Below are 26,870 nucleotides of genomic sequence, written 5' to 3' on the forward strand. Positions count from 1 at the left end.
GGGTATAGACGATGGATGGATGGATGGATGGATGGATGAAAAATGGGAAATGGATCACTGCTCCTGTTTAAATCTTTAAAGAGGTTGTTATAAGCCTGAGAACATTACTGATATTGTTCAGCCGGACAAGTTTAGAACATTTTGAAGAAAAAGATTTTCGTTTGGTTGTGCAGATTTGGTTTCCCTATCCACCCCTCAATATTCAATAAAGACTGGATTGAAATAACATATTATAGTTTGCTTTCTATGAAGGTCTTCGTTCTTATTATTGTTTGGTATCCTGCAGGAAGATGAATAGGTTTTGAACAAGAAAAGCTGAAACAGAAGCTCCATCTGCTGGTACATGTTAAATATGAATAAACAAGAAATAAGGAACCATTTAAAAGGGCCATTTTTATTTTAAACACAGACGCACAGTTTAGACTCTGATCTAAAAGATCAACATATTTCTTTATAGTTTTGCTTCACAAGGTGCGACAATGGTCCATAAGGACCACTAGGGATAAAATAGTATAATAATTACATTTAATATCTCCTTTTTCTCTACTTTTGTAAAGCTGCTTTGTCCATTGTTAAAGGCGCTATACAAATAAATTGAATTAAAAAACTGAATTGAACAAGGCTCAGTACTTTAGATGTATGTAAATGTAGTCTTAATTCACTATATGAGGTGAAAGATTCATTTAAATTACACACATTTTACGTCGTGTTTTCACCTCACAGCTCTACGGTCCCAGGTTGAGCTCAAGAACCATTTATGTGGAATTATGCATGTCCCCCTGTGTTCATGTGGGTTTCCTTTTGGATTTTCCAGTTTATTCCCTTATTAACTCCAACGAATATGCCAGTAGGCTGTGCTCATGATGTAAAATCAGTGTGTATGTGCATTATTCTGTGTGTGCTTCCCCTACAAAGGGTCGACGTCGCATCCGGAGTGTATTCCCACCTCACGCCCAGTGTTCCTAGGATAGGCTTGCGATCCACCACAGTCCTGACCAGAGTAAAAGTGAATGAATGGTACATCCCCAGCGTATAATTCATTTCTAATTCTTACGTCCTCTTAATAAGTGTTCTTTATAGAATGGCAGCCATTTTAAGAAGTCATCCGGATAGACTTCCACTTTTTAGAGCGAAGTCTCCGTATTACCCAGAATACACTGCGAAAAATATGTGTGGCTCTCGATCACTCTCCCTCTTCCCTCTTTCCTGACATGACAGCTGAATAGTGACGTATAGAAGTATATCATCGGTTCTTTTCCGAAACACGTCCCTGGTGGCTTAGGCAGTCAAGTCACGTCACTTGCAAATGCAAACATATTAGGGTGGCTGTCTTTATTATCACACTTGGATGAAAATGTTTTCATGATTGACTATAATTTTGTTAAACACATGGTGGTGGATTTGGCTTTCATATTTTGCCGGACTGGACTCTGCCATGCTCCTGACCAGGATAAATGAAAGGGATTGAGTGAGATGATATTCATATCATCAGAAAGCCCAGACTCTCTTTATCAGAGCATTAGACTTAGCAAAGGGCTTCTGTGTTAAAGTATCTACAAATGATAGAACAGTATCTGTAGCCTCTTTATTCTTAGTCTAAATACCACTGGTGTCAATAACAAACATTTGTTTTTAAAGTTTTTCTTTCTGTTTATTCACAAAATGCTTTTTCTTTTTTTTTTCTTTTTTACACATTTCAACAAAGGTTCGAAACAATTGTGACTGTAGCTTATTTAATAGTTTACAATTTTTAGTTTACATTAGAGATTGCGTCTCTTGAGTACTTAATCATCATTTAACATAATGACAATGAAACAATTTAAGGTTTACTAACAATGTCGGATTATACAATTGAAAAAACAAAACAAAAACGACTAGTTCAGCAATACCACTGCTAATCAAGAGAATTCTGAATGAAGGTATAAACAGATAATAACAATGATTGCACCCAATGTAGCTACTCTATGACCTGTGGTCCTAATAAGCCAGCAAAAAAAATGCCTGGTGAATATTTTTGTTACATAATTATCTTCACAGGACGTTTTTTTTTTTGTTTGTTTTTTTTTTCTTTCAAGTAAACTACTTGTTCATCAGCAGATGTGGATGTACGGTGCAACCTGATCGAGGGATCGTCATCCCGATTATTAACTGAAAGACATTTATCAAATACAAGTTGAGTTGCTGCCCTCCAGTGGAACCATGCGCTCACTTTCGTCTGAAATTGCCGAGCTGCAGAGATCTCGGGCCGGATGCACAGCGGAAGGCGGCCGGTTGGATCTGCCAGTATTTCACCGGATTGGCAAATAGGCTGATTCCTGAATAGACAGCCTTCTTTACCTTGGTTCTTGTTGGGCAGAAGTCATTCACTCCCACACTGGCAATGCTATTAGCATGGAGGTACACCACCTAGTAGCACATGTTAAACAGGGATGTACAGCAATAGTAAGTGATAAATCAGCATTAAAGTACATTATGTGCCATTGAATGTTAATGAAGATTGAATGTGCTGATAGGTGCATGTATCCTGGAATCCAGAGTGTCATAGTTTTGTTTATTGGATTTCTTAATTGAACAATATCGGCTGTGGTTATACCGTATATCAGCATGGATCATGGAGCCTGTGAAATGCTTTCTGCTCACTACGTTTGTAGAGAGTGATTGTTTGCTGTATTTTACCTGGAAGCTGACTATTTTCCATCCACTGTTACTCGTTCAGTGTTTTTATTTGGTTTTCACACCACTCTGAATAAAATCTACAGGTTGTTGGGTGTGGAAAAACCCAGGTTTATGAAATTTTCAGTTCAGCCCAGCTGTGTTGCTGCCACACGATTAGCTGATTGGAAAACCGCTTGTGAGCAGGTGTTCCTAATAAAGTGGACAGTGAGTATATCTAGATATTATTAAAAATAGAAATGGCCTTTATTTGTCACATATACATTACAGCACAGTGAAATTTCCTACTTCGCATATCCCAGCCTTGGAGGTTGGGGTCAGAGCGCAGGGTCAGCCATGATACAGCGCCGCTGGAGCGGAGAGGGTTAAGGGCCTTGCTCAAGGGTTCAACAGTGGCAACTTGGCGGTGCTGGGGCTTGAACCCCCTGATCTTCTGGTCAACGACCCAGAGCCTTAACCACCGCCCCATTATCATTATTCATCACCAATATTCATTATCTTGCTGTTCAGTGCACAATTAACACAAGTTTGCTAAATTACTTACCTGTAAATACTTAAGCGAGTTCAAACCTGGGGGAATATTTTTCAGCTTGTTGTTATCCAGATGAATTTCTCTGACTTTGGGAATATATGTTAAGCTCCCATTCTCCACAAATTTGATCTGGTTGAAACCCAACCCCAACCTGGAGCACATGGAGACAAATAATAACATCTTCATAATTATCTGTTTCTATGGTCAGGCAGATGCTGTGACGGTAACTTGTTTGCTTGTGTTTACCTCAGCAAGTGTTTGTATCGGATAAAGTCTTCCACCTCGACTTTGGCGATTTTATTATAGTCCAAGTGAAGCTCCGTGATAGACGAGGGCAGATCTGTGAAATGAGAAGTTAGTGAGATCATATTAAGCTTTTGAAGAACTTGATAATTAACAAAGATCTGATTTTATTTTTCAGGTTGTTTGTACCATGTCTACTTTTCTTCCTACTAAAAGTCAACCATTTTAAGACCAGATCATAAAAAGGTATAGAATCAGTTGTTGTTGATGTTTTCGGCTGCTTCCTACGTGTTTGACGGGAATTTAGCACAGGTTTTACGCCAGATGCCCTTCCTGACGCTCCCATTTTATCCGGGCTTGGGACCGGCACTGAATCCAGTGGCTGGGGTTTGGCCACTGGCTGGGAAATCGAACCCGGGCCTTCCGCATAGTAGGCGAGAAACCTACCACTGAGCCACCAGTGCCCCAGAAAGGTATATAATCAATACTGAATTATAATCTCCTCCTCTATAGGATCTACATTCTTTCCCAGACCACATTATTACAAGTTTCTATCTGCCCCATAAATTCTATATAAACACTAGAATTTTAGATCCACCCTTAGTTTTACTAAAACCCAAATTTACAGCTCAATATGTTTTAAAGCATTAAGTAAAAACATTAGGTACTAAAATACTGCCTCATAATCTGTATATTGTGGAGTTTATTTAAATATTTTCTATATAGCATTGTTTGTAAATTAAATATATAGTATAGTTATTTTATATCTGTACTTTTAAGGGTCACTAAACAGCCAGCACCAAATTCCTTGTGTGTGTGTGTGTGTTCCAATAAACCTGATTCTGATTATTAACACATAGTATTTTAACATATTAGTGCTAATATTACAATGATGTAACAATAAGTGTAACTGTATTAATGCAATAATTTGTGAAAGACGTTACCTTTCGGGATTGCTGTGAGCCTTGCTTCTGCAATTCTCAGGTAAAGGGTTGCCATATCATTAAAAGCTCCTAGTGCAATCCCGCTGTTGGCGATGGGATTAGCGCTCATTTCTAGAGGGAATAATGCACTGAAATGTAAAAGAGTCTAAACATATATATATTTATATTTACATATTCGTGTTGAGAATTGTGTTAAATGTAAACATTCTTCAGTGCTTCTAAGTTGTGAGTATGGCTTTATAGCTGCATTTATGCTCTGGGAGGCACATGAAGATTGTAATTTTTGCTTTTACTGCAAAACAGAAATAAAACTCGCTCCTCATACAAGGCAGCTATCTAAAAAATGCACATTTATATCATGTAACTTTTGTCTAGGTGAACTTTTACCTTGTGAACCTTGTGAGCCAGTTAAGAAACAATTGCGGCCTCTTTGGTCAGTAAAAAAAAGGAGGATGTGCTTATTATTAAGTAGTGGTAACACTAGTCTTCTGCTTTGGCGCTCATTTAAATAAAAGTTGTCCTAAGGAATAATCCATCATCTTTGGGCTTTTCCCTTCAGGGGTCTCCACAGCGAATCTCTCTCCACCTATCCCTGTCTTCTGCATCCTCAACACTTGCACCCACTAGCTTCATATCCTCATTTATTACGTCCATATACCTCCTCTTTGGCCTTCCTCTTTGCCTCCTGCCTGGCAGCTCCATGTCCAACATTCTCCTACCAATATACTCACTCTCCCTCCTCTGAATCCATCTTAATCTGGCCTCCCTAACTTTGTCCCCCAACATGAGCTGTCCCTCTGATGTACTCGTTCCTAATCCTGTCCAACCTCGTCACTCCCAAAGAGAACCTCAACATCTTCAGCTCTGCTACCTCCAGCTCTGACTCCTGTCTCTTCCTCAGTGACACTGTCTCTAAACCATACACCATGGCCGGTCTCACCACTGTCTTTTACTTCTTCTAAATTGACATACTTTCCACATTTATGTGATACAGCACTTGTACTAATGAATAACAAATGCCCTGTGAGAGATACCATACCTAGAACATGCAAGGATTGCATCCCTTTAAAAGCATCCTTCTGAATTTTGCTGATCTTATTGTCATGGATTCTTAGCTCCAAGATGTTCTTTGGCAGATTTTCAGGTATTTGTGTCAGGAAATTGTATGACAAGTAGAGTAGACGGAGTTTCTCCATGTTTTGGAAAGCCTTTGGATGAATCTTTGAAATCTGGTTATTAACCAGAAACAAGGCCTGTAGTAATAAATACAAAAAAAATAATAATAATAAAATGTGATTTATGACTACTTAACTGATGTATAAAATAAAATATTTAAGGTTTGATGATAGTGTTTACTTAATACACATCACATGAAGCTCATTTGGCATGTTCTTGATCAGGTTCAAACATACATTAACTAAGATAACATCATGCAGCAAGTAACAACAGTAAAGGTGCGAACATCAGTCATTTCTCTTACGTAGAGATTATTCAGTTTTTTAAAATCATCCTCCTTGATTTCAGTGATATCGTTGTTTTGCAAATCAATCATTAGCGTGTCTGCTGGAATGTTACGCGGCACTGACACCAAACCTATTAAAAACATAAACAGTGATCCATTATTATGATAGTTATGAATTCCCTGAAACAGACAGTCCAGCTGAAAGCATCCATTACCTAGATCTGAACATTGGACAACCCTTCTTAAGCACTGGCAGCCAAAAGGGCAGTCTGTAATAAAGTTGTCCAGATCGTCATCATCATCCTTGTCGTCATCATCATCATCATCGTCCTCATCACTCCCATTGTCTTGTTGCATGATGTCATGAATTTTCATCAGCTCCATGACGTTTATGGGCTTGTATGGTTTTCCGTGGCACAGGAGAAGTAAGGTGAACAACAAAATGACTCTCATTGTAGAGACTAGGTCAGGATGTTTAGGGTCTAGGAATGGGGGGGAAAAATGCATGTGTTATGTGTAAAATGTTCATTCGATCACATTATAGGAAATCAGTTCTGCAAGTTACAAAATTCTGTCTGCTGGGTAAAAAGGTCAATATATTGTTGCGTTAGTTGTGTTAGCATTGTTGTACTAGTTGTGTTAATGTAACAGGTATTAAAGATTACATATAATGTTTTATTTATTTATTATTTATTTATTTTTATTTTTTTTTTATTTTTAAATAAATAAATCTAGCGTGTTCAAACAAATTATAAATAATAAATAAATAATTTTTTTTGCTGTTTAGATGTGGGCTTACGAATCGTCCAAATCAAAATATAAAGGAATATATAGAAATTAAAATCTCACTTTCCTGTATAAGCTACAGCACCAGCTAGAGGGCAGGAGACACTTAAAGTCTGTGAAGTTTTGAAAAGATTATTTTGCACCCCTACTCATCTAAATGATGTTGCTATAGCTTCATGTTCAATACCTGTTTACTGCCAGACCATTTCTAATAAAATGAATAAATAATTTACAAGTGGAAGAACATACATAATTAGTGTTAACAGTGGTGTTTTGAGAAGATTAAAGGATATAAAAGTAAATCATTTCTAATGAGCAAACGATTTGATGTGATTTGTCAACTCATGTATGTCCAAAAGAATTTAAGTTCTGCATAGAATATCAAGAACCTTAGAAATATCGAAGAAATGCCAACTAATCATATCGTAACAGATTTCTAATACGTTCCTAAAAAAAATGTCATTTTGTTTAGTTTTATTACTCTTTCAATTAAAAATTCTTCAGATTAGATACATATGAGTTGTATAAATAGTTGTGTATAAAATTCCCTGTATCGATTTCCTCAGCATCTTTAGCATCTGCTAGAGTATGTAGTACTTATTGTGACCAAGCCATGAAACTAAATTATAGTAGAAATATATAGTAATAGCTGACTCGAGGCAACAGTGAGTCATTTCAGTTATAACTCACTTCAGTATCAGTTCACTATCAATAAATCAGTACTTTATGTAAAGGAAAAGCCATACCTGAGAAATAAGTGTTATCCTTGTTACACTCCAAAATCCTCCAAGAGCAACATTAAAATGTCTGCTGATCCCAAATTCCTGCCCAAACGTTCAAGAGGGAGAAGAAAAAAAGAAAAAGAATAAGCTGAAAAGAGTTCCTGAATGGACATAAAATGACCAGAGGAGCTACACTTGAAAAGACATCACACACTGATCACAGTGTCAGTCAAGTCTTAACTGCTGCTGAATACATAATATTGCTGGTCATATGTTTCTCATCACTGCTTGAAACCTGGCCAAAACTGTAAACTTTTATGTTCAAGCTGTTATTATAATCCTTATAAAGGGTATTGGGGTAGGTCCTGGCGGTCCTGCACACTCAGAGTGGGCGTCTTTTTGGCATTTTTGTAATTGAAATGCTTTTACTTGTACTTTTTTCCCCCCTCACTATTGTGAGAAAGTTCTCTGTTCAGCAAAACTATTAAGAACAGCTAACTAGTCATTACTGTTTCAAAATATTTTGTCTATATATATATATATATATATATATATATAGACAAAATATCTATATTGTCTATATAATATCTATTTTGTCTATATAATATCTATTTTGTCTATATATATGTATATATATATAATACCCTCATGTTCACAAAAATATATGTGTATTTTACATTACCTTATACAATATTTTTTGAGGAAACAGTCATGTTTATAGTTATTGCAACTGGTTATATAATCATACAGTTAATTATTCCGAATTATTCCATATGCACTTAATAAATAACCAAGAAGAGTGGTCCTAACACCTAAATGTCAAATGGAATAATGATAAGTATATGCTATGGCTAAAGTCTTGTATAACAGTTTCCAGCAAATACATAACAATGTGCTTACAACAGCACAAATTTACTTAGGGCTGTATTTATGGCATGCTCACGGTGCCAAGTATGGGTAGGTTTGGCCAGGGGAGCTGTATATGATGGAAATTCTTCTCTATTAAGTAGATTTTTCCCTTAACCTCACGTGCCTCCCTCAAATAGTACCAGTAACCAAGCAGCTATATATAATTTAAAACAGCCTTGATAGGTGTCATCTGGACCCCTGCACATTCATGCAATTATCCAATCAGCCATTCGCGATGCAGCACATGCATAAAAAACATGCAGATAACTGGTCAGGAGCTTTAGTTCAGGTCTCAGAATTATGGGAAATGTGATCTCGGTGTCCGTGGCATGGTTTGCTGGTGCCAGACCGGCTGGTTTGAGTGTTTCAGAAGCTGATCTGATCTGATCTGTAGGAATGGTGCAATATTTTGTAGAAAAACAAAACCAAAAAAAATATTCCTCTCTGTGATTAGAGAGGTCAGAAGAAAATGACCAGCGCTGGCAGGAAGATATAACTCAAATAAGCACTCTATAAGCATGGTGAGCAGAAATGCATCTCATCGTTGCTGTTGACTCATTTTCCTTCATAATTTAAGGTGAGGTGTATGGTTAAGGTCGTTGTTGCTTTAAATGGATCTCGGTATTAAGTAAAAGAAGTTTGGTGCCTACAGATATTGCTAATTTTCTAGTCATGGAAAAATAGGTCAGAAAATAGAAAAATAGTAGGGTTTTGTGTGTGTGTGTGTCAGTGTTTTAAAGAAAATATTCAACTGTTCCATCTACATGATCTATATATATATATATATATATATATATATATATATATATATATGTATATATAAAACACATGGGCTGTTGCTGACACTACAAAATCTCTCACAATCTCATCTCACAATGCAAAAGTCTCTGTCTGTACAAAGCCTCCCATTGTGGATCAGTTTCCTGCAGCAGCATGCTCCATTGTTTTGTGATGGGGGGAGGGGGGGGGGACTAGGTTTGTGGTGTCCAATCCATCATAGACTAGATCAGCCATTACAATTACATTGCTGTAAGAGTTAGAAAGAGCTTCTGTAATAGAAAATGAATTGGCATCAATTACACTATGTAACACGATTTTTGTTCCTGGGTAGTGAATGACATTTTCCAATTACTCTCGATGGAAAATGATTTTTAAAAAAAAATAGCCATTAAGCCCCTTGAAGTTTGGGTTTGGGCTTTTAAGAGAACGAAAACCTCAAAATGAGCCCAAAACTAACCCAAACTTTCATGGCTAATATGGGATTTTTCTCCTTATTTGGGTTACAGAGAATGGGGAAATAACACTTATTTCCCAGGAACAAGAAAAAAGTAAAAAATATTGTTACATAGTGTAAACAGCAATAATAACAGAAAAAGCTATATATATATATAAAAGCTATATATATTGATGTTGAGATATGTTCAGTGATATTATAAGTAGTTAGCATCCTGCTAATGCGCTGGTGTTTGTGTAAAATGCCACAGTCTAACATTTTGGATCAAGATGGCTAATGGAAAATATCTAAATGTGGTCATTTAGTACTGTGTTCCAGGAAGGGCAGTGACTAAAAAGTGACATTTGTGTTTAGACCTAATGGAAGTACAGTAAACAGGGTTGGAAACTGAGGTCAGAAGCACACATGCAATGACCAAGGTGCTTGTGCATCAGTGAAATATGCAGCGCTTGGTAATGCAATACACACGAGCAATGTCTTGAGGCAAAGAAGAATGTTAAAACAAGATGTGAACCGATCATCAAAGAACAAATCATCAACAGCTACATGGAGAGGGATATTACGGTAGAGTTGCAGTAAACCTATCATTACAAAGATTAGAGTTCAGCGGTGCAAAAAACCGTAGGCCTACAGAGATGTGGAAAAAGTGATCTGGTCAGATGAGTCATACATCAACCATATTCTCCACAGTTGGTCCTATAATTTTTTTTTTTGGGGCAACGTCAAGAGAAGATACAGACCTGTACGTTCATCCTCTCCTGCTGCAGGGGGTGTAGCGTCTTTTTCTGATCGAGTCAGGCGGATGATTATTTTTTTCATCTTCTTTCTTTTCTTTGTACTGCTTCAGCATGGGAAACTCATCAAGTCAACCGCAATCCATGTGCCTCGCAAACAATTCGAGTTTGCACTGAAATGTCAGAAGCTCTTCTAAAAGCGAGAGTTCACTTTCCCTTGCCTTGCATTTCAGGCTCTTTAACTTCTCCAGATGGGTTCTGCTGTTGAAAATGCCTTAACCTGGTTCTTCTGAGAACCTTTCGATTTTACCGTATGCCAATGGAAAAAGGTGACTGCCAACATCACAACTTTTCACACATATATTTTCTTTCCCCGGAAACTGGGTTTTAGGTGTAACTTTGAAACATTCATTAGCATACACTGCAAACAGTGACATCTTTGCAAATGAAAATATCTTGAATCTAGTAGAATTTATATACTAGATGGGATTTTAAGACCATTATCCATGAAACATATTAGATTAAGTGTAACAGAAAATTGCTGTACATGTTTTGTGTTCTAGCTGTTTTTGGTTTGTTTTAGTTAGAAATTTCATTTCCCATTCCAGCAATGCTGATCACTCTTACGCTGTCTCATACCTGGCTGTTATGTTGACTGGTCAAATAGAGATGTATGTTTATTTATTTAGCCATTTTTCATCATTCTGTTGTATTTTATGGTTTGGGGTTCATGGTGCTTACCCAATTAGGGAATTTCTCCAGACCCATTGATATATATATATATATCTCAATGACAACACATCAAAATAACCCAAGATCATGCAGTATTTGCAGAGCTTTAATAACTCAAATAAAACAAAATCCAAATAATTTGTAAACAAATTGCTTTGGCTAAATAACATTAAGAAATCAGTATTTGGTGGAATAACCCCGAATTGCATGCATTTTGGCTCCATGCTCTCCACCGGTTTTTCACATTGCTGTTATACCACTCTTTTTGCAAAAAAAGCAAACAGCTCAGCTTTGCTTGATGGTTTGTGACCATCCGTCTTCCTCTGGATGACATTCCAGAGGTTTTCAGTAGAGTTCAAATGTCATATTTCTTTCTAGAGCTGTATATATCTACTGATATATAGATATATTGCCATCTAAAATGATAAGCATTAAAAAAAAAAACTGATTTTATTTCCAATGTAGCTGTGTTACTCGAATGATCTAGCAAATGTCAGAGAAACGACTGGTAACACACGATTCATATGAAATGTGTCCAGATTCCAAAACCTTTTCCATAGTTACAGTTGTTGATTAGAAGAAATTACACCTCATCTGTTTCCCATGTAGAAGCAAACATCTGGATGTGCGGTCATCCAGAATAAACGAACGCATGTGAAGTAGTGGCTAACATCAGGCCTTTATTTTATTAAATACATTATTAAACACATATCCAGGCAAAGGGGTAAATAGAAACTCGAATGGTAGCGCATGATTCAAAGGCACAGAAACTGAAAGAATGTACTCGTGCCCCAGAGTTCTTTTTGAATACTGTGAAAATATATTAGGATACTAGTACATTTATTTATTTATTTATTTTTGCTCAGTAGTAATCATCTTTTGGTTTGTTCTTCATGGTGATGTGCAGCTATAGAAATAAACGTCTTGTAAAACTATACTATACACTTTCCTTTAGGATCTCTGAAAATGTATGAGAAGTGGTGAAATAATGAAATACTGGTGTGAACAGAATCATATCCTCGCATAGCCTTGGATTTCTGATCTGCGATTTTCCCTGACTGAATAATCGGAAAAGAAAATGTTTCCATTTAGCATTCATAGAAAGACTAAAAGTCTAAATATGTCCCCATAACCACATCTGCCGACATGCTCTACATACCAGCAAGTACCCATGCCTTAATTCTCCTTGCTAATGAATAAAGGCCCTTGTCCTTTAAAATGATCAACATATTGAACAGTGACCTTCATGCAAAAGACTTGAAAAAGGATTTGGAGAATTTGGAAAAATTTACATTACATTTTTTTTTTTTCTTTGGGTATAAGGCACTGTAGTAAGAAAGATTAACATGCTGAAGATGTCATTATAAGATTATTTAATTCTTTGAGGCCTTAAAACAACACTAGAGTAAGACCTAACACATGAGAAGGCAGTCGGAGGAATTTTCCGCGGGTCAAGTAGATTGTTCTCGAGGCGCAAGGCTACTATGTGCGAATCCTCATCGTTCATGGGGTCACAGATACTGTCCTCTCCAATGTGCCTGTTGGTTAGAACAATGAAAACGTTAGAAACACTTAGTTTATACACCGATCAGGCATAACATTATGAGCACTGAGAGGTGAAGTGAATAACACTGATGATCTCCTTATCATGGCACCTGTTAGTGGGTGGGATATATTAGAGGCAGCAAGTCAACATTTTGTCCTCAAAGTTGATGTGTTAGAAGCAGGAAAAATCGGCAAGAGTAAGGATTTGAGCGAGTTTGACGAAGGGCCAGATTGTGATGGCTAGATGACTGGATCAGAGCATCTCCAAAACTGCAGCTCTTGTGGGGTGTTCCCGGTCTGCAGTGGTCAGTATCTCTTAAAAGTGGTCCAAGGAAGGAACAGTGGTGAACCGGCGACAGGGTCATGGGCGGCCAAGGCTCACTGATGCACGTGGGGAGTAAAGGCTGGTTCGTGTGACCTGATCAAACAGACGAGCTACTGTTGCTCAAATTGCTGAAGAGGTTAATGTTGGACCTGATAGATAGCTGTCAGAATACACAGTGCAACAGTGTGTTGTGTTTTGGCAGCAAAAGGGAGACCAACACAGTATTAGGCAGGTGGTCATAATGTTATGCCTTAATTCTTTTCTAATGCCAAAATACTCACTGTTACTACTGATTCTTATTATGGGATCTTTTTTTGTACCAGCAAACAAATAGTGCCTCTTTCTATAGTTGTATTACCCTGTCCAGTGGTTGGTAACACCATTTAACTACAATGTGTGTGCCCTATTATGTGCTGGCACTCCGTCCAAGGTGTATCGTGCCTTGATGCCCGATGATGCCTGAGATAGGCACAGGCTCCCCGTGACCCGAGGATAGATCGGATAAGCGCCACAGACGATGAAATGAAATGAAAAATCTTATGACCGTGATATCCTTTGTCTTGCCCTGGAAATCCTTCCTGTTCTGTTTTTGATGAACATGTGCCGAACACAGATGCTCAGTTTCTTCTTCTGTAATTTACACAGCTTAGACAACACGTGAGATTCATTTCTGTGAGAGCCTAGCTGCATTTTTAGAAGTCCTTAATTGTTACACTATGGTGAAAGCCGACCCATTTCCATGTTGCATTTAAACCAATAATGGAGTCAACATCTCAGAAACATCCAAGAATTCAGCAGTGATTTTGCTGATGTGACCGTACAGACTGATGAGGCAAAAATAGTGCTTTTAGGTTTGTATATCTCTTTAAAGGGAAGGATATTTACACTTCAAATCAAGATCATCTTTGTTCACCTTTATCTTTTGCCGAACATATCTGTACTAATAGAAATGAACTCTTTTAGGATGATCCACATGGCACAAGGGTTGACTGAATGGTTGTTGAGGATGAATGTGGTCTGCTATGGCCTTCACAGTACCCATACCTCACACTTTATTATTTTTGAGTGCTATGTATTTTTGAGAAGAGCAGAGTTTATCCCCAAACCAAAGTCTCTACCAAAGATGTGGCCCAGACCTCATCATGGCTTTTTCTTGAATTTTTAACCCCCAGTATATGTATTTAAGATGACACTGCAAGCCGTTTATTTTTTTCCAACCATCTCTCTTGAGTGTCTGGGGAAAAAACATTTGCTCCGTACTAGATCAGTGTTCTGTTACAACACCCTTTCAATGGTTTGATGATTGCATAACTACCTTATGTTATTGTTGTTAAGCCTGAGGAAATGCAGCGACGTCATCTCGTTGACACCGACGGGAATGCAGGTCAGTTGGTTGTGGTCTAGACAGAGCTCGGTCATGGTGTTAAATGTGCCGAAGAAAGATTCCGGTTCCACTCCTTCTCCGTCTAACTTGTTGTAGGAGAGATACAGATACTCAAGGCCAGGCTCCATGTGCGCAAACACAAATCCTGGAATGCGTTCGATCTGATTGCCGACCAGCACCAGGTGAACTAAGGACTTGGGCAGGAACGATGGGACCAAATGGAGTTTGTTGTGTGCCAGATCTATTGATTCCAGATTCCTTTACAGATATTGTCCATAAGGAAGAAAAAAAAACATTTGCTAAGCAACTAATGTATACAAAATGTCACGGTATATTTCTATATCCTACAGAAAAGGAATATCTTTCACCAAAGAACATACCTGTGATTGATCCAGGCAAAGGGTGAAATCCGCGACTCGTCAATTTTATTGTGTCTCAGAACAACGACGTTGAGGTTTTTGCTTTGGTTAAAAGCTCCGTCAGATATTTCTTCAATTAAATTGTTTTCAAGATGCAACTCCTAAAACACAAAGCAACAAATGTTATGAATAATATATTTTGCGACGTAAGCAAGTGGTGCCAAGCAATTGCTGTAGCGTTTGTGGCTTCATAGGGATGATCCATGTGTTACTGGCCTGGATGAAGTTTGTGGGTTCATCAAAACTACAAATTGTCATTTCTTAGGCTAAATTGTATGTGCAAGCATGAGCATCTTATATGTACAGACAGTTGCTTTTTAACACTACATGGCAGACGTTGCTAATTTTCTCGACCGGATTTTGGACGTTTTTTTTTTTTTTTTTTTTTTACAAAGAGGAGGATAAGTGTATACATTATAAAAACAATACACACAATATATCTCAATATCAGAGACCTGTGCTTCCGGTCTTGTCACTATCATCATACTCGCATGTTAAATGACACTGTGCGGTAGGGGGCAGTGCGACGTGTTACAAACCAAAACGTACAGGAAAAAACAAAAAGTCTCAGTAAAAGCCCAAACTGTATGGCCTCTACCAAATTATTAGAACTTTATTTAGTTTCTAGAGCACCGACGGCCCTATTGTTGTCGGTCAGCTCATGTTTCAGAGGCTTGTGCTCCATGAACTCCGCTAGAAGCTTAATCATTTCCAGAAGGGAATTCTGCATCTTTCCTCTTTTACCCAGGACACCGAAATCAATTGCTCTATTTAAAGTATTCATTAAATGGAAAGAAAAACCTTTTTAATTTGGTATAAAAGACTTTTTGTTTATAATTTTGAGCTCATTATAAAATAATGCATTATAAAAATATAACTGCACAAGTACATCTAGGTTTAGAGGAAGACCCAGACTTTTGGATGCACTTTTCTCTTTAGAGTTTGTCTGATGCAGAGCATGCAATGCATGTGCATTTCACCTCCTTGACCAATTTTTCCCGTAATCCTTTACTTTGCAGCTACACAGAAGTACAAGTATACACAGATCAGGCATAACGTTATGACCACCTTCCTAATATCATGTTGGTCCCCCTTTTGCTGCCAAAACAGCCCTGACCCGTCATGCACTGTGTATTCTGACACCTTTCTATCAGAACCAGCATTAACTTCTTCAGCAATCTGAGCAACAGTAGCTCGTCTGTTGGATCGGATCACATGGGCCAGCCTTCGATCCCCACGTGCATCAATGAGCCTTGACCGCTCATGACCCTGTCGCTGGTTCACCACTGTTCCTTCCTTGGACCACTTTTGATAGATACTGACCACTGCAGACCGGGAACACCCCACAAAAGCTGCAGTTTTGGAGATGCTCTGATCCAGTCGTCTAGCCATCACAATTTAGCCCTTGTCAAACTCACTCAAATCCTTACTCTTGCCCATTTTTCCTGCTTCTAACACATCAGCTTTGAGGACAAAGTGTTCACTTGCTGCCTGATATATCCCACCCACTAACAGGTGCCATGATGAGGAGATAATATTCACTTCACCTCTCAGTGTTAAATAATGTTATGCCTGATCAGTGTATATATTTATACATAAAAGCTCAGGTAAATCCCATCAAAAAATTTTATTTAATGGTTTCAGTCTGAGGTTCTTGTTAGCGTGATATCTTAAGAAGGAGCGACTGAAACTTTGTAGGCTTTATATGGAATTATATGGAAGTAATCAGCAGATTAAACTAGACTAGATTTTAGAATTGATCCAATAGTTTAATAGTACTCTCATTTGGTACATGATAAAATGCTGTAATCTTGCCTATTCGATATTTTTCTACCTTTATTTATTAATTGTTTTATGTTTCATTTTCTCCTTTATTCTATTTCATTTATTCTTTGTTGTATTTTATGACCAAATGGGGGCGTTGTTGAGAATGTGGTATCTCTTTTTATATATATTTTTTTATTAGCAAAGTGTACAACCACTTTTGCATCACTTGTCCTTTAGTCTCTTCATGGAGACCACAACATTTCAGTGTGATGCTGTTCAGATCTGCTGAAGGTGACGTATTATATCGTGTGGTTTAGTATCGTGCAGCTTTGGTTTTAATCACATTCTTTGTTGGAACTGACAATAGTATTAAATTAAGCATTAGGGAGGCATGTGGCATAGCAGGTAGCTCCTAGGTCTCTGGTTTGTTCCTGTGCTCAGGGTACGTTCTGTGTGGAGTGTAACATGTTCTCCCTGTGAATGCACAGGATGTGGTTCTCCAGCTTCTGTCTACTTTTGATGAATCTACCAGGAAGTCGATTGGCTACACTGAGACCGAATGTGTGTGCTTGATAAGTTCTGGGTCCACTGCTGACCAAAATAAAGCAATTTATTTGATTAGATGATTGAAGGCATGTCAGAGGAACATGTGAGTTTTTGCATGAACAGTGGAGTAGTATCAGTTACGTCAGAGTGGACGAGCTTTGACAGATGAACTGCCACCACGTGTAACAGTACCTGCAGAGTCACTGGTAGGCCTTGAGGGATGGTACGGAAGTGGTTCCTGCCCAGCCGTAGGTAGGAGAGCTGTTTCAGTGGTGCGAAGACTTTGGGATTTACATTAGCTTCGCTCAGCAAGTTCCCTTCCATTTCCAAAGTAACCAGATTGCTCAGACCTGCCAGAGGTTATGACAGAATGTTTAGGCAAACACTCGATCATATTTTCATAGCACTCTCATAGCACTTTAAAGGGTTTAGTTATTAGTTATGATGCTCAACTACCTTCAAAGCTGTCCTCGTCCATCTCTTGGAGGTTGTTCTCATTGATCTTTAGTTCTTGTAGCGTATGTGGAAGCCCTGGAGGAATGTGCTCCAGCAAATTTCCATCCATATATAACCGGGTTAAAAATTGAAGCTTCTGTGAATGAAAATAAAAATAAATAAAAGATCATACATTAAAATGGGGAAGCATATCAGGGAAGTTTTGGTCACTTTGCCTTTTATTAGACTATCAACAAGACTAGATTTAAACCTGTAAGATTTAGCACACTGATCGTGGATGAAAACGATAATACTGAAAGAGTAATGAAAGATTCTATAAAAGAAATGATTTCATTTCTCTGCTCTAGACACAACATTAGCTTAACATTAGTCTCATTCATATGCTGAGCCTGATGGAACGTCTTCCTAGAGCTTTTTTTGCAAAAACTACAGAGCATAACTGAAAATAGGAGCAGGCTCTCTGATATTTATCTTGATCATGTGCCATGGAATGCTGTTCTTTTTGTTTATTTTAATTGGCTATTCAAAGCAGTCTGAGCGCAGGGAGGAAAAACACTGTAGCACTAAATGTTTGTGTCAAGCGGTGATGGTTCTAAAGACACAAAGTTGATTGTGCGTGACTATAAAAACGCAATGTTGCTTTTATTAATGCACTTTTACGTATTCATATTCTGCCATCATGTTGGAAAAGTCTCTGTGGGCAATGGTGGATCCGGGTGTGGGGCACAGAAGTAGGTTCACTAGGAATCACTGTTAAGCAAGGCTCTTAGCCATCAGATCTGGTCAGTTGTCAGTCGCTTTGGGAAAAAAAAATCATTTACAAAATGAAGAAGAAATGTAAGTCCTTACGGTAAATGCTTGTGGATCGATTCCAGACGATAAGATCTTATTTTTTCCGAAGTCTATCCACTCCAAATTCAGTACACCGTTAAATGCTTCAGCTGGAATGGTAGTGATTGCGTTTCCTGTGGATGCACAAAATATGGTGTGTTAAATCATTACAAATTGCTTTAATTAACTATGAGAGATTATCTAATGATGCTGATGTCATGTATAGTGTTATATTTTCCGTTCTACCTTCCAGACTATAAGGTGGACAAAATACTTTCAAGGAGGACGTCATGGTTATAGCTAGGTAGGTTGTAAGAGTGCAGCATTGTGGAAATACTGCATTAGAACTATTCTAGAAAATATGAAGTCAGCTGTTGTTCAGTAGTCACAACTGGTTAGAAGTTATTGATTAGGTAATTACTGTCGATTATCTATTGCAGCAACTCTGACAGTAGTGCCCTATGCAAAGCAAATCACAGGTTAATATCGTTTTAATGCGGTTTTATTTCTATACTAATAGCTCATTCACAGGGACCTGTATAACAGACAGCTTTCATAATTGAACTGCTCTGATTAATTCAATTCAATTTTATTTGTATAGCAACTGAAATTGTATCAAAGCAGCTTTACAGAGCATAGGAAACATAGCACAAGATTAATATTAGACAAAATTATTCCTATTTTGATATAGTTGTTATGATACGGTGAATACACCGATCAGCCATAACATTATGAGCACCGAGAGGTGCTAACACTGATTCTGTCCTCATCATGGCACCTGGTAGTGTCAGCAAGCGGACATTTTGTCCTCAAAGTTGATGTGTTAGAAGCAGGAATTTGACGAAGGGCCAAATTGTGATGGCTAGACGACTGGAACAGAGCATCTCCAAAACTACAGCTCTTGTGGGGTGTTAGCTATCAAAAGTGGTCCAAGGAAACGTGGTCCAAGGAAGGAACAGTGGTGAACTGGAGACAGGGACATGGGCAGCCAAGGCTCATTGACGGACGTGGGGAGCGAAGGCTGATCCGATCCAACAGACGAGCTACTGTTGCTCAGACTGCTGAAGAAGTTAATGCTGGTTCGGTGTCAGAATACACAGTGCAGGACGGGTCAGGGCTGTTTTGGCAGCAAACGTCGGACACAATACTAGGCATGTGGTCATAATGTTAACTGATCGGTGTATTTCTGCAAGGACATGGTTATTTTGTTTATTGGAAATGGTGTTGAAATTCTGTTAATATTTTATGTTGTATTTTATGTATGTGATGTTGATCTATCACGTATAATTTCAAATACATTTTAATTCTCTACATTTCATTCTTTCATTTTAAGAAATCATCCTACACTATAGAGCAATAATAATCCATGGTGTAATATAGTGTTTCCTTACAGTTAGACTTGTTACACTTTGGCTTGCCCAGACTGTTTGTACAGATGTGTTGTCATCCTTACCATGTAGATTGAGAGACTTGAGCTCAGGGATGGAAAGAGGAGGAATGCTAGTGAGTTTGGCATTTTCACAGGAGACAATGACATCGGAGACTGTGCATCCCTGAGGGAGTACGTAGCTAATCCGTGCAGATTCCTCGTCTGCGCCCTCTCCCTCTCCAGCGTGACTGGGCTCAGAGGGTGCTGTCGGCGGTGGAAATTCTAGAGGGGTAGGCAACTGTGGTGGCATTTGGAAAACATCCCCTCTTAACCACACGGTCTCTTCTTGTTCCTCCTCCTCTTCATCTTCCTCTGCCCTCAGTTCATTCCGTGCTCGCTCTGCTGCCTCCTCAAGAGTCCTCAGCCTCTCCCTCTCTTCCCTCTCCCTCCTCCTCATTCTCTCTTCCTCCACCCGCTGTTGTTCCTCCATCCTCTTCCACCTCTCGATTTCTGCTTCTGCTCTCTTCTGTGCTTCTTCTTGCAACTTTCTCATTTCCTCCGCTCGCTTTTGCTCCTCCAACTTTTTCCTCTGTTTTTCTGTCTCCTTCTTCTGCTTCTTCCTCCTCTTACGCTCAGCATCTTTCCTTAGGATCCTCTCCTCTTCCTCCTTGTATTTCTCTCTTCTGGAGCTCTTATTCGGAACAAACGCAGCATCGGTGATGCTTGGATCGTTAGGAACAGGGGAATCTCCGGAGTTTTCAGAGACTTCATGAGCTGTGATTGTTAGTGATACACACAGAGAGTCCGAATCATTTCAGTGTTTGATTTTCTATATATTTTTTGTAATATTAATTTAATCAAAGGCGATATATCCATACCAGAGTGTAAAAAGAAATGGGGTAATTGAGCTAGGGTTGACCGGGTAACAGGGAATTCAAGAAATGGCAATGTAATTGTAAATTGATAACAATTTTGTTTTTTAATGTAAGTTACTCTTGGGGGTTTCCACATGCTACTTTGGGAACCGTTGGTTTATGTACAGTGTAGTTCTGCTGCTTATGTTATTTATAGTAGTATAAAATTCTAGACAGATTTCGCACCATTAAGGTTTTGAATGTAGATTTAATAGAAGCAAAGATACAAAAACATAGCCCAGTAAAGGATAAAGCAAAGGAGTTTTACTTACTGGATTCAATGCAGATTGGGCAGCACTGTCCAATAGGTTTAAACTTGAGTTTGCATTGTAAGAGCGGACACTGCATTTCATCACACACCACATTCCCATTGGAGCATAAGCAGGTGACACAGGGCTTCGGTGACCACACGGTTTTATCAAACATAGTGATGCCCTGAAATACACACTGCCCTGTGTTCCCTGTGCAAAAAGAATGATTGAATTGGTTTAATAGCAATGGGGGGGGCACTGCATTCCAGTGTAAATGGTTTTTGTCTCATTTACTGCCAATTCTATTATTTATATAGCATTTCTTTTGCAATGGACACTGTCAGAAAGCGGCTTTGCACACAGCCGTAAATGGATTTAGAGTTTAAACCCCTAAAGAGGCTATGGTGGTAAGGAAAAACTCCCTGAGATGACATCAGCGAGAACCAATCCTCTTCCAGGTGACTCAGAAGAATGAGATTACCAGTCATTAATTCCCAATGTCCAATTCCCACGACATCAGCCAGGTCTTCCCTATCCTACAACCAGCCCAGACGAGTGAAGGCTATACAATGAACCAGCCAACGTTTCCCTTTGTGACTGCTACTTATTGTGTCAGTATTAGACACTCTGAGGAAAGTGCCATCTTCCCTCTTCTGCGTACACAACCTCACAGATGCCTACTGTTAGCTAGTGGTTTCGTGACTGACGTTGGCTTATTAACGCAAGAAACCGCCAAGGAGCTTTTCTTTTTATTAGCTTTGAATTCTTGCAAAATATACTGTGAGACCGACCATCTCACACTGTAAACCTATCTTGCTGTTGACCAGAATTGCGGTTCTTACACTGTAGCTGCTCAGATTGGATATACAGCCAGTAATTATGTGGTCAGTGTAATGCCACCATGGGCAATATGGTCATGTCAACAAATAACTGGCTTCCCAAGATTTTCCCTTTCAGGAAATACCATGAGTCGTCAGTGAAAGGGATAGCTTGACCCCAAACTTATGAAGTTTATAGCCATGTTAAATCATGTTCATAATCACGGAGATGAGTAAACTCTGGTAGCTTCTCTTTCTCTCTCTCTACATTATATATATCATGCTCTGTTTTTATTGTTTCCAGAAACATCAGTATTATTAGGAACTTTAAGAAGACCTTGTTCATTTTAAACTGTAAAACATTTGCATTGTTAAATACAGAGATTTGTCTTAAAATAAAGTAAGCTTTTGCTTCTGTCAACGTTAAAGACCCCTCTTAAGTATGTACTGACCTGGAATAACATTGTAGTTAGGCTTTGGTTCCTCAACCCCTTTATAAGACTCGATGAAAACTGATGCTCCATTATATCCACCATCTACTGGCACCCTGCCTTGACGGACCATTTTCTTCCCCCTCCTGCGTCTTCCTTTAGCCATGGGACGACTCTGATTCTGTTCTTTGGCAACGCTGCAGCTTAGCCAGCAGAAAAATGACACGGCAAGTAAAAGCCATAGTCTCATGACGGAAATCTGTGGAATGAAACGAAGATCTTAGGGCCCCATCGCCCCTAATATACCCCTCGTAATTTATAGTTTCACACACACTTCTGTAATAACAGGTCTGGAAATAAATAGCAAGTTAGGCGATTGTATTTGGGCTTGTGCATTATCCTGGAATGTCAGACACCTCAGTGGATATAGTGGCACCTTATTGCAAAACAGTAAGGCTACCCCAAAGCTATTATTTAGCTATGTGTCAGGTGCCAATTACTAGTTTTTAAGTGTCGTGTTTAGATTTAGCAACCATAACATAAATATTTTTGACGCTTGTTCCTGACACACAGCTGTACGCTATTCCGTTTTCTGTATATATTTATTGTATTTTATCATGTTCGAACGGACGTGTTTTGTGTTTACGTTGAATATTCTGAAGCATGTACTGAATCTTAAAAAACCTTCTTCCCAGCTGCAGAAGAGCAAAGCAATTCCATCCATGTCCAACAAAACCACCAGGAATAAACCGTTAAAACAACGCACGAGAGAATAACGTCGCAAGAATGAGCTGCAAAATAAGATTCAACTCGTGCGAACAACAGTAAGCAGCGCAGATCTGTGATTAGCGATCAAGGCAGGAAGTTCAGACATGCTTAGGGATTACCGCCCCTTGCCCCTTTCCCGATGTCAGCACACCGGTTGCAAGCCTTAGGCAAAGTGTCATGTGGTTAGTACTGAAACAGATCAGGGTCCGGGGGGGAAAAGGGAGGGAAAAAAAGAAGAAAACTGAAGTGTGAGGAGAAAAAGAAGGAACCATAGAAAGCATTTTTGATTAACAAGCCTTTTAGGATGACAAGGCTCAGATGGAAAGAATCTTTTCGAAGAGGCGAAAAGAGAGGAGGGCAAAAAAAAGAATATATCCAGTAGTGAGTCAGGACATCCTGCATGACTGTACGTATGGGTTTTTTTTTTTTTTTCTGAACCCTATTAGAGAGCAATGTTTACACTATAGAGTTTCCAGACGGAACGACTGCTGGTGCAAAACCAACAAATGCAAGCAATTTTTCTTTTCTCCAACATGCACTACTGTTTCAGAACCATTTCAATACTCAAACTGTCTCCAGAAAGAACAATGCTAATTCTAGTAAATAGTCACATCTGCTGAAAAAAATACTGTGCCGTTTCCTGAAGGTTTAACAGCTTTATTGATGGTTAGAGGTAGAGGAGAGCAGAAATGAGCAAGGCATTTGTACATTACCAGTGGTTTGCAGGCAGTTTTGCGAGGCCAAATATTTCCGCCTTTCCCAGGCTTTGCCAGCAGCGCTACGATAGCGTGCGTCTGCTCGGCTGCCGAGCTGACAAATGTCTAAAACAGACGGGGCTGCGCTCTGTGCGAAGCCAGGGCTTGCCTAAGACACTTCTTCAGTTCAGTATCTGAAAGACACAGTGTCAGGTACAAGATACTGCCTCTTTTGGAAGAAAGAGGTTGGTGATTTGCTGTGCTGTAATTACTAGGCTATGGAGGTGCTGTGAACAAAAGAGTTGCCATATGGCTTGTCATTAGTTCTTATGTTAGAACATCCACTTAGGATAGAAACAAGGATGTAATGTACGTGTTCGCCGTTCCCTCAGGCACACAGGCTCTGTATAAACTGATAAAGACAACCAAGAAAGTGTCCTGCATGCGAAGTTTCAGTGTGTATTAAAAACCGTTCTTCCCCATGATACTTTTGTCCAGCCCCATCTCCTGTTTCATGGGTGGGCAAAAGTATAAGGAGGCAGAGTCCAGTTTCATATGAAGGGTGGTTATGTCTAGTCTATAAATGCTGTTTTGGGTTGTTGGATTATGGATAACATGCTTTAGTTTTCTTCCTTTATACCATACATTTTTATATTTTTATTATGTCTCCTCTTATATATACGGTCTCTCCGAATTCTTTTCCCTAAAAATGTCCTGCAAATTTATCCGTCCTAGTGACCTGTACATATAAAGATTTAAGAACACATGAAGCGCCTGACTATCACAGACCATAATGAGAGTAGGATCAAGGCGTTAGTGCTTTTGAGACATATAATTTCAGTGATGACAGAGGCTGTGTTTGTCTCTGTCATGAAGAGACATCTTTGAAGTGCCATTTTTTTTTTTTTTTATGATGAGGTTGTTTTAATAGACCGAAACAATGCTTCATAAATCATCATTACGTTTCCCTCCAGAAACGCCAAACCGTGATATCTATTACTTGAAAATAACGTTTGTTGCGGATGGTTTGGTTATATGACTGTAATCGCTGTACTGTAATTTACCTTGGTTGACTGAAATGAAGGTTGACTTCACAATGTAAGCATTACACAGACGGATTAAAAGATACAGGAGTCTTTTTATAAATGAATCAGTTACAGATGTGTTTTTTTGTGGCCCTGGTTGGAGCAATGACTTGATGGAGGACATGGCTACGCACGTTTGCTCTGTTCATCCACCACAACATGCAATGTCACAATTAAACTCGTTTCTTGTTAATGAAAAGCAATGATGTGGTGTTGAGCAGGGTTAGAACAAATACCTCTGGCCTTTGTTAAGTATGCTGATCTTGAGTAAGGGCACATTGTAAACGAAACTGACATGACTGATGATGATGAATCTACAGAGTTTTCAGTTCGACGCAAAGCCTGAACCGACTAATTACACTCATAAATATGGAGAGCTAATCATTGAAATGAGATGTTTTGCAGAAGTGGAACAAATACTTTGGCTTTATATCCTGCTGGTTAAGACAAGCCAGAGCAGATTTTTATAAGTAAGTGAACTGACTTGATGGAGGGTGGTGTTTATAAATTTTCTGTTCCAACAATGCAGCGCAAAGTATTGAACCTTTTTGTTTCCTTCTGTACTGTATATTAATATCTGAAAGCTATTATTCAGTATTTGAAACCTAGAAATCTGGGCTGAAAGATGTAGATGTTAAACTCGATGGATTTATTTCAAAGCCACACATTTTCATGCACAGAGCATTCAGTGAGTAGGTTTCTTATGAATACGGTCTTCGAAAGAACTCCATATTAATATATTAATAGGGTTTTAAACACGATATCAATTCAAAACTGAAATCTTATACTTTGACACATATTTTAGACCCTTAAGTCTGAGGCTACAGGATTCATCCAAGCCAGGATTCATCAGTTAGAAAGCGAACCATCACCGAGGAGATATTTTAAGTTTCCACCAGAGACTGGGTTCACGTCCTTGGTCACTCAGGGACGTTCACCAACTCAGGCCAAAGACATTTGAGTGTTTTTATCTGTTTTGGGTCGTTGTCCTGTCATAAATTTCCCCTGTGCCCTGTCAGAGGTCTTGACTGCTCTTGAGTTTTCTCAGGAATGTGATCTGTTCATCAGCCCTCCTAGTGCCTGCTGCTGTAAAAACATTTCCACAGCATGATGTTATCATCACTGTGTTTCACCACAGAGATGGAATTGGCCAGGCGATGAGGTGATTCAGGTAAGAGTCGAGTCCGAAATTCATCAGACCATAGAGTCTTGTTTCTCATGGCATAAAAATCCCATTTTGTGCTTTCTGGCAAACTCGGGGTGAGCCATTATGTGCTGTTCACTCAGGGTTTTATTTGGCTGCATTATTATAAATGCCCAATGATTGTTCCTCTGGTAGATTCTCCAAAATGTACATTTTGTATATATAGCATATTTTATTTATCTTTATTTATCTTGTGTAATCTGAAACCTGAATAAAGTTCTATCTCACATATTATCTTATCTTATCTTATTCAAATCCGATGGATTTCCTATCAGAGTGATCTTCAGGTCCTTGGTTAGCTCTCTGTCTAAAGCCCTTATTCCCAGTATACCCAGTTTACACAGTTGGGTTGTGTCTTTCGCTGTAGAAAGAGTCTCGGTTGATTCTGGAATTAATTTAATCCTGCAGAATTCTTTTGTTCCCTTCTTCAGATCTATGTCTCAACAGAAATTTTGAGGTCTACAGAAAATAACTTTGAGGTTGTGGCTTTGAGGGTGTGTCTTTTCAAATCATATACTATCAACTGAAGTTAACATAAAAAAACCAGGGCATGTGGGACTGAGCTGAGTGCATCTGAGCTTAATTTCGAGTGTCAAAGGGTTTAAAGATGTATGTGATTTTTGTGTATGATTATGAATGTGTTTTAAAGTAAGGCTATAGTGTAACCAAATGAGGAAATCTGTAAAGTGAATGCATTGTATACAGCTTGCTTGATCGAGGACAGTGTGTACAGATGATATCTCATCATACCTCATGATGATGCCTGCAGATTTTTGTTCGCATTAAACTCATTACAGGACCGGAGCATATTTTATATAGCTAAGCTTATCTTCATCTTTCAGCACCAGAACCCACATCTGGGTTTAACTATACACTGATCAGGCATAACATTATGAGCACTGAGAGGTGAAGTGAATAACACTGATTATCTCCTCATCATGGTGATGGCTAGACAACTGGATCAGAGCATCTCCAAAACTGCAGCTCTTGTGGGGTGTTCCCGGTCCGCAGTGGTCAGTATCTATCAAAAGTGGTCCAAGGAGGTGAACCGGCGACAGGGTCATGGGCGGCCAAGGCTCATTGATGCACGT

General features: G+C 38.8%; 3 protein-coding genes across 3 annotated transcripts in view; 1 reads left to right on the forward strand and 2 right to left on the reverse strand.

Annotated features, from left to right (window-relative positions):
* The window catches only part of cenpp (centromere protein P), a 75,618-nt gene that overhangs the window by 40,073 nt on the left and 8,675 nt on the right, over nt 1-26,870 (forward strand). The gene's annotated exons all lie outside the window — the stretch shown is intronic.
* Nucleotides 1,649-7,666, reverse strand: aspn (asporin (LRR class 1)). Its single transcript, XM_058373817.1, has 8 exons — nt 7,387-7,666; nt 6,070-6,336; nt 5,873-5,985; nt 5,432-5,645; nt 4,393-4,503; nt 3,452-3,545; nt 3,218-3,356; nt 1,649-2,406 (listed from the first exon to the last, which is right to left on the reverse strand). The coding sequence occupies exons 2-8, from the start codon at nt 6,305-6,307 to the stop codon at nt 2,206-2,208; spliced, it is 1,110 nt and encodes a 369-aa protein (XP_058229800.1). The 5' UTR covers nt 6,308-6,336; nt 7,387-7,666; the 3' UTR covers nt 1,649-2,205.
* ecm2 (extracellular matrix protein 2, female organ and adipocyte specific) lies at nt 11,844-23,913 on the reverse strand. Its single transcript, XM_058373814.1, has 10 exons — nt 23,509-23,913; nt 22,049-22,286; nt 20,800-20,988; nt 19,698-20,387; nt 18,263-18,378; nt 17,414-17,549; nt 17,150-17,307; nt 14,606-14,745; nt 14,157-14,483; nt 11,844-12,509 (listed from the first exon to the last, which is right to left on the reverse strand). The coding sequence occupies exons 2-10, from the start codon at nt 22,275-22,277 to the stop codon at nt 12,341-12,343; spliced, it is 2,154 nt and encodes a 717-aa protein (XP_058229797.1). The 5' UTR covers nt 22,278-22,286; nt 23,509-23,913; the 3' UTR covers nt 11,844-12,340.

The sequence above is a fragment of the Hemibagrus wyckioides genome, linkage group LG21 (assembly GCF_019097595.1).
Source record: "Hemibagrus wyckioides isolate EC202008001 linkage group LG21, SWU_Hwy_1.0, whole genome shotgun sequence".
Taxonomy (NCBI): Eukaryota; Metazoa; Chordata; class Actinopteri; order Siluriformes; family Bagridae; genus Hemibagrus; species Hemibagrus wyckioides.